Source organism: Miniopterus natalensis, chromosome 12 (assembly GCF_054644295.1).
Source record: "Miniopterus natalensis isolate mMinNat1 chromosome 12, mMinNat1.hap1, whole genome shotgun sequence".
In the NCBI taxonomy this organism is placed as follows: domain Eukaryota; kingdom Metazoa; phylum Chordata; class Mammalia; order Chiroptera; family Miniopteridae; genus Miniopterus; species Miniopterus natalensis.
Window position 1 is genome coordinate 29,922,991 of NC_142092.1, and position 16,851 is coordinate 29,939,841.

Below are 16,851 nucleotides of genomic sequence, written 5' to 3' on the forward strand. Positions count from 1 at the left end.
CACAAATCTTCTTATGGTGTCACACTGTCCCAGGCCTCAATCTTAAACTTGGCTTCATTCTAGGTTTCTCATTTCCTTTTCAGAACCTGAAGACTGAACTACATCCAGCTTGATATGCGTTGGCTTCCACATTCATGTTTACTGATCCGAGAAGAGTACTCACATGAAGGAAAGCCCCTTCGTTTCCCTCTAGTTCTCTTGACCACTCCATCTCTCCCACCCTCCCTCCTTCAGATCTTCAATTTGGATGACACAGTTTTGAATCTTTTTTGGGTATTCTAAAAGAAGCTATTGGGGGACAGAGAATAAAATTTTCAAGGCATCCTTTTAAAAATCATTCTTTTGGCATTTTTCATCATGCAGGAATCAGGAGTGTGCTGTATAATCATAGAAGCTATGATAAAAAAAAGAACTAGGAAGGTGGCTGCAGATCTTTCAAGTAACTGTCTCCACTGGGATGTTAAACTAGGAGTGGTTTTATAAGGCATGTAGAAAATAAGCAAATGATCATGCTGTTGTATTCGAAACAAAATAAATAAGAGTATTTTATTAAATTAATGCGGGTGTATACAATGACAACCAAATGCAGAATTACATATCATTTTTGCCTATGTCATTCACAATGAAACACAAGACAAAGGGATAAAGTGCTTTATCAATCTAACACCATGAAAAGGCATTAAGACTTAGGAGTGGAGTGAATAGACTTGACCTCCACTTATACATCGCAAAGAAGGGGTACTGTACAAATGAATATGTGCAAAAAGACAGGAGAAGACATTATAGTGGTTGCTTCTGGAAAGGGAAACTGGATGATACAGGATGGAATAGAGATTTTTTAATGTCTCCTAATGGACTTTCTGAATTTTGAATCATGAAAAGGTATAAATTCAAAATTCAACTGCATTTAAATAAAAAAGAACTGTTAATACTAGGCACTATATAAATATCAGATTGCATGGCAAAGGGAAATTATTCAGAGGTAAATATAATGATACAAAAGGAATTCAAGAGTTATTTTCTACAGTTTTAAAAAATATTGACATCTTAAAAAATAAAAATATTGATATCTTCTCATAAACTAAAATTGCTTTGATTATTAAAATATTTTCAATTGTCCAGGAACACATTGACAGGCCACCCAGAGTGCTCCCCCTCCTTTTGGCAGCATTTCTAGACTTTCTCCCTCACTCTCATTCTCCTCCAACGCCGTATGCTATGACACTACACTAAGTGTAATAACAAATTTTCCTATAAATTGCCCCATCATGATATGAGCTCCTTTAGGGGAGGTACTTTACCTTGCTCACATTTGTAGACTCACTGCCTGGCACAGTGATTGACATGCAAGGGCATTTCCTAAATGTTTTCTGAATGAATGAATTTCTTGAGGAAGGTAAAACACAGCTTGTATTCTAAATTTAGAATATAATTTAGAAAACAAATTGTATTCTAAAAGGACATTCCATTCCATTCCATCCTGTATCATCCAGTTTCCCTTTCCAGAAGTGGGTGACAGTCCTGGAAATCTGAGGTCTGCTACTTACCAATACCTCAGCTGTGAGATGGATAAAAATTGAGTTTTCTGTGCCCAGCCAGACATGGCTCAGCGGTTGAGCACCGACCTAGGATCCAGGCGATCAGGGTTCGATTCCCGGTCAGGGCATATGCCTGGGCTGCGGGCTCAATCTCTGGTTGGGGGTGTGCAGGCGGCAGCCAATCAATGACTCTCTCATCACTTATGTTTCTATCTCTCTCTCTCCCTCTCCTTTCCTCTCTCTGAAATCAATAAAGATATATATATATTTTTAAATTGAGTTTTCCACACACAGTTGTTACAGGGATTAAATGAAATGATGCATGTAAGATACCACATTCCTATCAGTAAAGCTGATGTTTAAGTGTAACAGCTACCATAGTAATATAGCGTACCTTGAAGTCTGATAATAAGATTATTGAGACACTTGAGGTATGAGAACAAGATTATTTAAGTCATCCAAAGCATCAGTGAGTTAAACAAGGTAATATCCTGTACCAACCAATGGTTTATTCTATGTGCTTCCTATGTGACAATAATTATAGGTGATACAAAGCACCTTACAAATACTATAAATTTTACTGGACACATATAAGTCAATAAGCAGAAAGTTTAGTTTGCTACATATCTTCAAAAGAAGTGATTCACAACCACACTGACATGACAAGACCCCACAGATTCAAAATAAATAGAAATAACTCACACTTAAATGCTGTTGCAACACTAGGCTCACAATCAAGATACTGAGTGAAGGCAAAGGGCACTTCTGCAGGAACTGACCATTAAACCAGAGAATCTCAACTTGTTTTCCTAGGATGAGTGATGTTCAATTCACATGGAGGTTCATCGTTCAGAAGTGTCCCTTTTCCCTTTCATAGGCACTATGAGGTATCGAGGTTTCCTGCCAGGCTGTGCTTTCTGCCTCCATCGTTGCCTGTTCACCTCTTTTCCAGCTTCCATTTCCAGTGCTTGAGCCGTTCAAGCCCCACATCGCCTGCAGGCACTGGTCCCTTGGCACCTCTGGTCATGCTCAGCCCCAACACACTCGGACCACAGGTCGAGAAGCCCTGCTTTAAGGTCAGAAGTTCCAGTGCGGGATTACGTCTCCTCAAACTGTATAGCTGGAGAGTAATAATGAGAAACATTTTATATTTGCTAGCTGATATAAGACATTTGCAAGAAGATAAAGAAGCAGAATATATTTTTGCTCAAGTACCTTTACTTGATAAAGGGTGACCAACCATCCCTTGTTTACCCAGGACTGTCCTGATTTTAAAACTGAGAGTCCCATGTCCTGAGAAACGCCTTAGTCCTGGGCAAACTGGGATGGCTGGTCACCCTAAAATGAACCAAACAACATTAACTAGTTAGCTTTACAACATGAAGGGGTGCTAGGAAACCTGCCTGAGCTTATCCAAGCTGATTAGACTACTTTAAACTTGGGCTTCTTGTGAAGTTTGGTTTCTAACTACATTAAAAAGAATTTAAAACCTTAATATACCCTTCTTCTTAGTTTAATCAGTTGGGTGAAGTCTTTCAGATCTTTTATAAATGTAGACATTTGTGGTAAAATGGAATCACGCAGATGGGTCAAGAGTAAGGTTCTATGGTCAGGCTAGTGGGCCTCAAAGCCTGATTTTGGTCACTTATCAGCTGTACGTTTTGGGGCAGTTTACATGATCTTCTTGGCCCTGTATTCTCTAATATAAAATGAAGGTAATCCTAGTATTTATCTCCTTGATTTGAAGGGTGGGAGGGAATTAAAGGAGGTACTGTACATGAAGCAGTAAACACAGTTCCTGACACACTGCTTCTATCCATCGATCTGTCACATAAGTCGGCTTGGTCCCCTGCGGCAGGGAGGTTAGGGTGCAAGGCAGGAGAAACCTGGAGGAGAGAAACTGCCTCCTCCCCAGCTCCAGCTTCCCCCCCAGCTCCAGCTTCCCCCCCTCCCCCCGCACCCCCAACACGCACACACAAAGCAGCTCATGTTCCTCCGCTCTCCAGGCCATCCCCAAATCCTCTCAGGCTGGGGAGGAGCTCTTATATTAGAGTTGCAAAGCAAAAAGAAGCCAGCAGTTCCAACAGCTGGCATTCTTTAAAAAGAAGAGGGATCATGGCTGATAGATTTCTCCTTGTTATTACTTTCGGTTTTATGTTTCCTTTCCCTTCAACTTCTCATCCCTGCTAATATTCTTACCATTTTGTTTCTTTGAGTTCGTGTCTCGAGTGCCACATTTTTCCACATCCATAAGTTTCACTTGAAAAAACAACCACACATACACACATTGTTATTTCCACAAAACACAACTCTGCATCCCGCACAGCGACTCAAGTTTAAATTCCAGGTTCCTACGGAACATTTTTAATCCCCTAGGAAATCTGGTAAACTTCCTTATTCCATAGGTCTCAACCCCTGAGGTTAATTCAACAGCTTGGGGCACATGCTTTTGCTCCCAGATTTTCTTTAGGGGTATATATACTTTTATTTCCCACAGGAAAATATTCCAAGTATACGCTGGTAACAGTCACTTCCTTGGACAAATCACCTCCATCTTGATTTTCTGTCACTGAAACTGGATCCTTATACTTTGGCTGTTTATGTTCTGCTAAGTATTTAGTCTTTAGAATCAGCAGCCTCCACTCCCTCAATTACACTACTTTCCCAGGTCTACCTACCCTCTTAAGGGGTTGTGGGGAATTTCTCAACAGCTACTGGAATTCCCTTCCATCTTCTACTTCCCTATTGATATCAGAGAACTCTATGCAAACTTCTCAAAGAATTGGAGAAATGTTTGCTTTGAGTCATCTTAAAATGGGAAGAAATTATTTGAATAGACCCATTTTTCCTGCATTTTTATTACTGCCATAGGTAAACAGAGACACAAGCACATGCAAATTATTTAGAAAATTACATAGCACCCTCAGCAAAATACTCTATGGTAAAAGTATCACAGCTCTACAGAAGAAACTATTTTTAGAACTTAGGGTACCCAGAAACCAGCTCAATATAGCAGTGCAACTAATGTAAGATTCACATTCAACTAGAACCAACAAGTATTTTCACTTTTTCTCTCCTCTAAGGCTGTGGTTATTGGTTATCTGCATAACAGAAAGAGGCGGTAGGACGCTGGTCTTCTTCAACCTCTCTACATGCCTGTTCTCCCACCCCTCACTCTGGTGCACGTGGACCTTCATCCAGCAGTCCTGCTCAGTGTCACCGTGATTGCTATTAAACAGTAGACACTGTTGCAAAGGCAAGTCAGGTTCCCCTGCAGTCATGATCCAACTGTCACTCCCTCAGCAATGCTACTACTGTGTTCACTGCTGCCCTCCGATGTAGGTGATGCTGACACCAAAACAAGCAGGACTGGAGAAAGGTGATACACAGGTTCACACGGCGGCACAGCTAAAATCTACTTTGCATAACTGAAAATTAGCCCTGAAAGAAAAGGCTGATAGGAAGGCAGCATTTTATGAATCGGTGTTTCCTGGTGGGGGTACTGCTAGCATTGGGGGTAGGACTGTTCCCTGTTCCATGGGACTGCCCTGCAGATTATAGCAGATTTAGCATCCTTGGCTCTGCCTCCTAAGTACCATTGTAACAACAGTAGCACCCCCATACGTTTCCCCACACCCCCGGTGGAGACCCTTGCAATAAAGGAAATACCGTCTCTTCGTAGGTAGAAGATAACAAAGGCCAGGGCTACAGGTAACAATGGGAAGGCTCCCACAATTCCCAAGCGTGTCCTCCCATTTCCTGGAACTGGAGGTAGTTCTGCAAAACAAAACAAAACAAAACAAAAATAAACTAAAGATAGCAATCATCCTTGAAACTAACTGAGGTTAACTTTAGGTTAATTTGCTTAAATACCAAAAGCTTCCGGCCAGTGAGTGGCTGGAATGGTGAGATACCTCTGATATGAAAATGAGAGCAGCATGGAAAAGTAGAAGAAGCCCAGGCTTTGGACAGATGGGCCTGGAGTTAAATTCTGTTGCCACTTGCTAACTTTGACAAGTCCTTTAACTAGCCTACAAGATGGAAACAGTAATACTTCTATGAGGCTAATGTTTGTAAAGTGCTTAGCACAGTGCCACGGGGAGTGGCTGCTCAGTACCAAATGGCAGCCTTGATTACTTCACTTTCTCTTACATTCTTTAATACAGAAGTTAACAGACTACTGTGCATGGCAAAGATGGAATATGAAGGCCAACCAGCACTGCCAAAGAATGCCTACCTCTCTATGTCCGTGGTCATGACCGGGGAACAATATTTGTTATCTTTTCTTTCTCCATAGTCTAAATCTTGGGACATCTAATCATTGGCACCTCTCACCAATCTCCCAATCTCTTTGTCTGTGGTCCCATGAAGGAAGAAAAAGGGGTCCCATGGCACTCGATGCTCAGAGACTGCTAACCTCCCTCCCACCATTAGTCACGATCCCCAACTACCTAATTCAAGTTTTAAAGCCACAACAGCTACCAGCCTTCATCTAGTAGCTTACAGTCTATAAAGCCTGTTCATATCTATTTTATTTGAGTCTCAAAATAAGTTTATAAATTAGGTGTGTCAGGTGTAAAAAAAATCCCCAGGTTACAGATGACAAAACAGATTCCAAGCAGTTAGGTGGGTTATCCTGAGTCATCCCACAAATAAATTGTCATAAAAGAGTTGTTAAATGGCAGGAACCCACTAGTGCAGCTCTTACCAAAGTAACTCATATCCCAGTAAGAGTATCTCTCATTTTCTAAACTTTTTTTTTCTCTTTTTATTCACAGGACCATCCTGGGTTGTATTTTATTATTGCTTCTCTACCCTTTTCGTAGTTTTCTCTGAAGCGCCTGAGCCTTACTATCAACGTCTAGCAGGGGAGAAGGAGGTGAGAAGTGCTTCTCAGAACACCTCTGGTTTTATTTAACATCCTGCTCGCCCACCTCACTTTTACTAAAGGGCTGAGCCTTTCACCAGACTGTATACTGCCTTACCCACTTTGCACACTTCAGTAGGGCAGGGAGACAAAAAATACAATAGCTGAATTTGTGCAGGCAAGGGTCTCAAATCATTGTCACACAATGTAGCTCATTTACTCCAATGATAATCTCGCCCAACAGGTTATAGCCATATAGGGAAAGTGAAGCACATAGAAGTTGGGTAACTTGCCCAGGGCCACACAATTATGTCCTATGCACTAAGCAGACTGCCTTGAGTTGGAATGTCATAGGTTACCTTGGGGGAAGCAGATGGGGAGGAAGGACCTCTCCCATTTGGAGTAAAATAGGAAAGCACACTCCATTTGCTTCTTGCCACAGAAACCCTGGAAAGAAAGGAGTTCCTCTATATGCTCAGACTTGGATTCCTGAAACCTGGCCCGAGCTGAGTGTTCCTCTCAGGTGCTCCCCCGGGTCCCCCAGCCACAAGAGCATTTCCTCCCTGGGTGAGATTGTCTTATGTTTCCTGAAGAATGTGAACTGTCTTATTCTTCTGTGAGCTCCTAATGCTTGACACGTGGACAATATTCAATAAATACATGTTGATATGTAAATATTATATAAATATTTAATAAATATAGCAGTATGACTTGGATGAATGGAGATGAGGAAGCAGGATGTATTTTGTAAATATAGTGCCATTCATTCAACAAACAATGAATGCCTACGATGAACAGACATCATGCTTGGTGCCAGAGGATAGCAATAGGCACGTTTTAATTGAGACATTCAGAATATTACCTGGGATGATCAACTCAGCTGTACTGTTTTCCTCAAGACCTGATCTCTGAAAAGTGCAGTAGAAAATCTCATTAGCTGTTGTGTTGACTCTAAGGGTGCTGGTCACATTGAGAAGTTTCTCATCCCTCTCAGAACTGGTGATGGTGGTTTTGCCATTCAGGACTCGGTGGTCACTGCTTGTCCAGGTGACTTCAGCCTCGGGGTAACCCTCAGCCTGACATGTTAGTTTGTATTCAGAGGTGTCTGGATCCTTAGAAATCCTTTGGTTGATTTTACGGTATGGGGCTAGGTCATGAGCAGAAAGAAGAGAAGTCAGGGCTTTCACTTAGCACAGAACTAGACATGTGGCTTGGTGTTGTCCACATTAGAAAGAATATAAATCCAGGCTGGTTCTCATAAAAATCAGCTTAATGGTTAGATGTCTCAGCACTGAGGAACCCCTGCTAGTTCTGCCTCAACTCTTCTATTCTCACTTTGGCCAAGTTTGGGCTTAAAGGAACTATCTTGCTATAAATATATTGCTATTTTTATTGGGCTCGAAGTAAATATATAGATTAATTTAAAAAGAATTGTAATCTTTAAACCAGTAGTCTTTCTATCTAAGTATAAAATATGTCTGCTCACTTATTCAAGTCTTCATATGTCTCTCAGTTAAGTTTTATAGTTTTTACACAGGACACATTTCTTCTTAAATTTATTTCTGGATTTTGCTTTTGTTGTTATAATGCTGTCTTTATAAACATAAATCTCTCCAGGTGGCCAGTGCTGTTTCTTAGATTACTGAGTAAACAACAACAAAATCCGATTTTGATGGGCCTGTTCACTTTTTCAACTTTAGGTCAATGATCAGAAATTAGGTATGAAAATAATATGATGTCATTGTAAAAATTGACACATGTTCCTGGATAAAACTTTTAAAAATCTAAATACATTTTTTATTTTAAAATAGTTTTAGATTTATAGAAAAGTTGCAAAGATAGTTCCTGCATACTTCTCACTCAGTTTCCCTCACTGTTAACATCTTACTTCACCATGGAGCCAGCATTGGTACGTTACTATTAACCAAACTTCACACTTTGTTCCATTTCACTACTTTTCCCCTAATGCCCTTTTTCTGTTGTAGGGTCTCATTCAGAATATCACATTATTATACATAGTTTTTAAACTTTTTTTTATGCTGGCTATTTTAATAAATCATTTAAATAATTATATGCAAGGAAGAAAGCTTGATTAAATTTTAGATCATTGGTTTGGGACCCTTTTAGGATTAAGATACCCAGTGTACTATTATTTAGTGCATTTATATCACCTAAGACCTTTATTTATGTTTATTCATTACAAGCATGTTATTATTCTAATGGTATAATCTTTATTTTACTCCTATAACACTTTAGTGTAACCACTATTGGTCCACCTAGAGCCTCAACTCTGTATTCCTTCAGTGAAGTCCTAGCAATGGCTTTGTGACATGATGTATTCACAGAGATTTAATATAGCCAGAAACAAACAAAACTGAAATAATGATGTGACCTTTTTGTGCTCTTAAGTCAATAAGACCACTAATGAAAACATTGAAAATCAACAATTTGAAAGCACATAAATATGGTTTTCATGAGTACTTGAGTCCTCAACCTTGTATCTGTTATGTTTAAGAATCATTAAAAAAACAAATCCTCTGATTACACTTCATGAAATAACATCACCATAAAAGGGGCTAGTTCATATAGTATATAACTTGATTTCTCGACAACTAAAATTTCAAGCCTAAAATCACAGTTAATAGTTAAAGGTAAAATGTATGCTTGTTTACTCTTCCATTATCATTTTTAATGGTATAAGAATAAAGGAGACCGTTGTTTCATTCTTAGGCATATATATAAGTGGGGTACACGTACAGGGGCCCAGTAAAAGAGTGGACTCATTCTACTCATTGATTAAATATCCACTGCATTAGTCTCTATAGTGGGGGCACATGTATTGGGGCAATAGGAAAAATATTAAAACTTCCACTTATATGTATTTTTATCATAACAATTAAGAAATAATCTAAGCTTAATAAGCTTTACTGATTGACACTGGGCCTCACACTGGTGCCACAGAAGGTCTTGTGGGAAGAGAGAAATTTTATAATACCAAAGGGATATCAGTGACTTGTTTGGGCTTATTATACATTTTCAGGTTCTCTTATCTAATTTTAACTAAACTAACCTGCTTACAAAATAAACAACTTATTAAAAAGTTTCCCACAAAGAAACTGAGAATTGAAGATAATACTAATAATTCAAGCACAAACCAAAAAGAAATGTCAGGAATAACACTTTTTACCATCTCTTTGTGAAGTTAAAACAGTAAGTACCTAATTGAACCTGACAAGGTATTGGTTAAAATAAAATCTCAAGGTTGTCAAGACCATGTACCCTTGTTAATGATGAATTTCATCTAAGATATATTGTGCTTTAAAATATTAGCTAATGATAGTGAGGCATCATATGTAGCAAGAAACTGAAAATATTATTTATTAAATTTTATTTCATCCTTTAAAATGTCTGTTTTTGTACATTATAGAATGTATAATGTATTAATCTGAACCATATAAAATTGGTGATGTTCAATTTCTTCTGGTTTCTAAAAATGTAAATTTCCAATGAGACAACTATGTATTAGCACAATGTATTCCCTATAACTACACACACACACATGGACACAGATGTGAGTGTGTTAGTTTAACATGCTTTACTGATGGGGTAGGTAATCAAAAGCATTGCCAGACTCCTGGTTTACTAGATCTAAAGCACACATGGGTGAATGCAATGGTCATATCAAGACCAAGAAAAGCTTATGGTGGTTTTGAAGTCAACACACAACTCGATACACACTCTGGAGGTATAAACGCAGGCAGTGAAAGCTGATTGTTAAGGGCACACATGTCAGAGCCAGATTGCTTGAGTTTAGAACCTGGTTTTACTATTTAATAGCTGAGTGAACTTGGGCAAATTACTTAATTTCTTTAAACCTCAGTTTCCTCATCTGTGGAATAGGACTACCACCACATACTATTGAATCTAAGATGCTACTATTGACAGACACCCTCAGATTTCACAGATATAAAATGTAAAAAATATGCATCTTAGACATGATGAAGCCCCTACTCCAAAGATATTTGAGGTTGAAATGAGCTAATAAGGCCAAGTGCGTAGGCCAGAGCCCGGCACCTAATAAGTACTACGTAAGTGTTAATTCCTGCTGCTATTACTACTAGATCTCCTCCTCCTCTTACTACTATCACTTAAGTGCACTCATTAGAAAGTACTGACAGTTCCTGATGAACAGTCTTGGAAATAAATTTTCCACATCCAAACCTGTTCATGTTTCAAAATCTTTAAGCTTATCCTGTTTGAGGAAATATTTCATTCATTCATCCAACAAACATTTCTATGCACACTACTACTCTTACATGCCAAGTCCTAGGGATTCAGCAATGAAAAGAGACCAAAATCTTTCCCTTTGTGAAGCATATGTTCTAGAAGGAGGAGCAAGACAATAAATAAAGTAGATTCACTTATATGATACATTACATGATATATTACATGGGGAATAAATGTTATAGAGAAAACTTTAAAGGGCTGGTTGGTAAACTTGGGGGAGAGATGGGGTTGGTGGGGAATGACAGCAGTTAACAGGAACAAATTAGCTTTATCAGGTTAACTATGCAATATTTGTCTTTATGTTGCCCAATCCCAGTTAAGGTCTTGAAAGTATAAAAGGGCACTTCATTTCCCCTGCTATTAGGTTCAACGATGAAAGGAAAACAGGTTTCTCAACTGAAAGTTGGATGTTTGAAAATCTGGTATTTAAACTAAAAAAAAACCATGAAAGGTGCAATAACACTCACACTCAAAGTGATAATAATAATAGAGTGAATTCAAAACTAGATTCTTTCACATTTCAGTTTTGAAATGCTTCACATTTAAAATGCCACGGCGAGTAAACTCCCTGTGGGGAAGCTATGTTGCCACACGTTTGCAGTGATGGGAAGAGAAGCCTGATAGTGTTACTGTGAAATCATTTGCATATGGAGTGACTCAGGAGCTCTACTTCCTGGAATTATATAGCTCATGTGACCCTGACATCAAAGTTCTGTTGGTGACTCTGCTTCAGTTGAAATTTGGTGGCTGGCTTGCTCTCAGTGCAGCTCAGTTCAACAACCCCCAAGACGACTGTATGACAATAAGATGGGTGGGGAGTAGGATGACAATTTAGTAATTTATAGTATAAAACAAAATAGTCAGACAGATCAGATGTTGGTCATCTGCATTACTCCACCAGGAACCCCTCCTTGGGAAAACCATTAGAGCCAGAGATCTATGGAGTCAAGCTATGAAAAAGGGACATTACAGAACCCAGATGACCTGGAAGAACACCCTTTCTCACTGTAGGGACAGCTGCCCCATTCTCTTCATACTCCCTACAGGCTAATAAGGGACCTTTTCTGGAAGCAAAAACTTACACTCTATCCTTCCTTCTACCTGAATGCCAGGCTTATGCTCTTCCTCCCCATCCCAGATCCAGCAATGCTGGCTGTTTATAGGGTTAAGTCTTGATAATTTATTTCATGCATCGAAACACAGTAAGTGCCTGATACGTGCTGATGGGCTTAAGAAAAGTTTAAAATCCCAACTTGGAATCCCACTATTCTGTTTTCATGAATATCACTGTTCTGGAGAAGCATATGGTAAAAGTATAATTAAAATTAAATCTATTTCACAACACAAGTGACATTTTCTTGACAATAGTAGCATTAATTGAGCCGGAATCAGAGACCCAGTCATATACCATAAAATAGATACATTTCTCCTAATTCTTACATAATTTTGATTTTGGAGTTTATAATGATCAGTTATCCCTTTATGATAAATTCAAACTTTTTCTACTTATTGACCTTCAGATTGATGGTAGTTATACCAAGAATGGAAAGACCAAGGGATGATGATTTAATTCTAGTCACATATTAAAAGGTGAAAAAAAAAAAGCAGACAGATAATTTTAAAACTATAAGTAAGGAGGGCAGATTTCAAGTCAATATCAGTAAGTAATTTCAACAGGGGTGTCACTGTGTGAAGTATGTAAGCAGAAGATCCTTTGGAGGAATTTCTGTTCCATGGGAGTTTGGGTTAGCTGCTCTTGCCTGGGATCCTCTCAGCTCTCAATTCTAGGAATCTTAATTGTGAAAGCAGAGGTGGAGAGCTAAGGTGTTTTCCTTTATTTATCTAGCAGCCACCCAAACTTTGATCCCAGGGTGACCTGATGACATATTTGTGGCTCAGAACCCAAGGATTTGTCACTCACGGTTCCTCTTTAACACTCCAAGATAACATTGGTATAGATTTTCAAGATGAATGCCCAGGGAACATAGTTTATACCATCTCTAAGGAAGAATAGTTTCCTCTACATACTTGATATAATTATATTTTGACTTTATAAGTTGACTTCAAGTCTTTTTAAATGTGAACCTTATAGTGAGGTTTGTTTTTAATATATTTATTTGATTTTGACATAGAGAGGTTCAAAGGAAGGAAAATGCTGGCAGACCTAATAAAATAAAAATAGTAGTCGAATAAAAAAAAATCCTGGAGGGAACACACAAATAGTGGTTACCTGGCTATGTCTGAATGCCATGGAAGATGGTGGTAAAGGGAGGAGGGGCACTTTTGTAATTCATTTTATTTCCATCCATAGTATCTAAATTATTTGCAAGTATATGTTTTATTTTTATAGTAATAGCAAAGTAAAGACTGAGAATTTATTTTTAGGAAAACTGAACATTCTGTAGAACACGGCTCTGTCATGTTTGGCTCTGGATCTCTAGGGACTATAAGTAGTAGGGGCTTGAGAAATGCTTATTGGGCCCTGGACAGTGTGGCTCAGTTTGTTGGAGTGTCATCCTGTGCACCAAAGGGTTGCCAGTTTGATTCCAGGTCAGGGCACATGCCTAGGTTTCAGGTTTGATCACTAGTGGAGATGCATATAAGGGAGGTAATTGATTGATGTTTTTCTCATATATCGATGTCTCTCTCTCTCTTTCTCTCCCTTTCCTTCTCTCTAAAATCAGTAAAACATGTCCTCAGGTAAGGATTTTTTTAAAAAAAGAAAAAGAAATGCTCACTGGATGAGTGTATGAATGAATGAACAGACTGCTGCTGTGGAGAGTAATAGTGGACTTCCAAGAATGAAAAGTTCTCAACATTGCAATATTATTTTAATAAAGGTCGGGCCTCTTTATCTATAATAATTCTTACCATGGACTTTCAAAGTAATCCGCTTGTAGTCGGCACCACCATAGCTGATCAAGCAGTAGTAAACCCCAGCATCCTGCAATTTCACATCTGTGATCTGAAGTGCAGCCTTTCCCAAAAAGAGCTGGTCTTGCAACAGATGGGCCCTCTGGCTGTAGCTACTGTGTTGAACCGTCAAGTCTTCCTCCCCATTGACAAATTGAACAACTTTCTTTTCCCCCACTTCCCAGTAGACAAATAATGCAAACAGGTTTAACTCTGTTGCTACTGGGAATTCACATTCCATTGTCACATTGCTGCCATACTCTACCACATACAGGTCCTTGGTAACTGTGATAGTAAATGCTGAAAAGAAAAATGACCAATCTTCAGAACATGGAAAATTCCTCAAAACACTTACACAATGAGTACACAGCTTATAAACCCTTTACCTGGTCATTTATGTGATAATTATGTTTAAGGACTTACTTCCCTAAAATACATATTTTATCTGGTGAGTTTGAAACACACTTTGGGATTCTCTATCACATCCCTAAGATAAAATAATAAAATTATCTAAACAAGTTGTTGCCCAAAAATTCATAAACATACATTACTGTAGAAATATTGTATGGTGATGGGGGTCTTAAAACCTGAAGACTTTGTCTCATGTGAACATCCCCAGAATGTCCTTTGACTGGAGACCTATTTGCCTTTTGAGTAGTCTGAATGACAGATTCCAATACAGTCATGCACTGCTTAACAATAGGGATACGTTCTGAGAAATGCATTGCTAGGAGATTCTGCTGTTGTGCAAACCTCAGAGTGCACTTCACATACCTAGGTGGTATAGCCTGCTACACACTTAGGCTATATGATATAGTGTATTGCTCCCATGCTACAAGCCTGTATGATGTGTTACTGTACCAAACAACATGAGATTAAATCAAGCACAAGAGAAAATGATGCAATCAAGAGACTTGGTAAACACAAGATGTATGAGGCTGCTGTTGGGCTAACATGGCAAAATGTTTAGAAACAAACTTTTTTTATAAGTAGAAAGAGTACACTCTAAAATAACAATAAAAAGTATTGCATAGTAAATACATAAACCAGTAACGTAGTCATTTATTATCAGTATCAAGTATGTACTACACATAATTGTACGTGCTATACTTTTATACGACTTACAGCGCAGGTTTGTTTACACCAACCTCACCACACACACGTGAGTAATGCATTGCATTGTGACATTAGGATGGCTGTGATGTTACTAGGTGATAGGAATTTTTCAGTTCCATTATAATCTTAAGAGACCACTGTGGCATATGCAGTCCATCATTGACCGAATCCTCTGTATGCAGCACCTGACTGAAGCCCTAAACTCTTGCTCAGTTGTCTGGTCACAGGTATGCGGGTATGGAGATTTAGGGGTGGGCTTAGGATGATGCCAGTACTGTTGTTACCCTGACTCTTTCCATAATTCTTCCTTAGAATATACTCTTCAGGGAAAAGCAGGTCGCCAAGCAAGGTGGATAAAATGATCCTTCTTTTGTTTAAAACAAACATCAAAGGCAATCTTCCCAGATATTTTCAGTAAGTATACCTGAGAAATGGACACTGCGTAATGGATAACGGAGAGTTAATTTTATTTCTTTCAGTTTGTCCATATTACCTAAATCTTTGTCCAATGATATGAGTTTATGGAATGTTTATGAAATAAAGAAGGAAAAACAGAATCCCCTCTCTATTAAAAACTATATGCATTTTAAATTATTTTAGTTTTTAACTTAAGGTTAAAATATTTAAAATATAGAACATAATACAAGGATTTGGTGTCTTACCTTTCAACAAATGACAGTAGGCCATAAATATAAAACTATGAAGTATCCTCATTTTTTCTGAAATGACCTAATTATGGAAAACACAAAAATGAAACAGTTTCACTCAATAATCAAATACCCAGACATTACAGGACTTGTCTTCTGATAACCAGACAATGACTGACTTCTAACTGTAGAAATGCAGCAGGGGATTTAGAAATTCAATACCGTCACTCAATATCCCAGAGCCACTTAAAGCAAATTTTTTAAAAAGCTACTATGATGAGAATTTTAAAATTTAATTACAGCTTCACAAAAAACTTATAATGCACACTCAATAGAGCTAAGTAGAAAATATTGAACCAAAATATTCTCCATTACTTCATCCGTTTTTTTCTGCAGTATAACATATTTAGAAATCCAAATTAGCCCTATGCAAAATGTCAAAGCCAGGAGAACCTGGCGTCCATATCATCCCACCTCCCAATGCTTTCCATCCCACACCTCCAGTAGCTGAATACTTTCATCATAACCTTTAATTAATGATTCCAGCCTTCCACATCACTACTCCAACCATGCCAGATCTCCCCCAGGTGCCATCCTTCAAAAATCTCCTCTTCTGCCCTTCACTCATGGCAGATAATAAATGCTATCCTGCAATAAACTGATTCCACTAGTAGCAGGGGGAGTGAGAAGGAGAAACAGTTGGATTTGACTGATTCATATTAAGATGTGAAAGGCTCACAGGCACTCTTTGAGGGGTATTTGTCTAGAGTCTGTGCTACATTTTGTCATCCTGCTTGAAATTCTCCCAATTCTTTCTCAGCAAACTTTGATTGAGCACCTCCTCTGTGCTAGGCACTATTTTAGACACTGGGGATATATCAGTGAACAGAAAAGAAAACTTACTCTCCTCTTGGAGCTTATATTCAAGTAGGGAAGTAAATAAAAAAGATTTGTACTGGATTTCACCCAAGCTGTTTATTTAATAAAACAGTTTCTCTCTTCCTTCTCTCCTTTCCACTCTCTGAAAAGCAATGGAAAAAAATGTTCTCAGGTGAGGATTCAAAAAACAAAAACAAAAAACCAAACCAACAGCAACAACGAAAACACAGTTTCTCTCTTGTGTTATACGTACATTTATACACTTTGAGAAGAGTCAGTTTTTCCTTAGGGCCCTTTTGACCTCTGCATACTTACCAGAACTCACAAATGATCAACTAATCAATGCTACACATATGTAAGGCAGAAGATTAATGCTCCTAATATATATATATAGCTTCTAAATATCAATAAGGAAACTACCCACAACCCAACAGGAAAATGAACCAAAGGTTCTAACATACAGTTTAGAGAATAAGAAATGCAAATGACATTTAAAACAAAGGAAAGAGTGCTCAATCTCATCAATTTAAAAACAGTATAAAGTTAAGATATGAGATACCATTTTTCACTTATTAGCTTGACTAAAATCACAAAGCTTCCTAAT

The 16,851-nt window shown here is 38.3% G+C and overlaps 1 protein-coding gene across 1 annotated transcript; it reads right to left on the bottom strand.

The window, feature by feature from the left end:
• Nucleotides 1-1,447: 1,447 nt before the first annotated feature.
• CD274 (CD274 molecule) lies at nt 1,448-16,851 on the bottom strand. The gene is made up of 7 exons (XM_016214307.2): nt 16,272-16,851; nt 15,384-15,450; nt 13,564-13,905; nt 7,268-7,552; nt 5,208-5,315; nt 3,738-3,797; nt 1,448-2,658 (listed from the first exon to the last, which is right to left on the bottom strand). The coding sequence occupies exons 2-7, from the start codon at nt 15,433-15,435 to the stop codon at nt 2,636-2,638; spliced, it is 870 nt and encodes a 289-aa protein (XP_016069793.1). The 5' UTR covers nt 15,436-15,450; nt 16,272-16,851; the 3' UTR covers nt 1,448-2,635.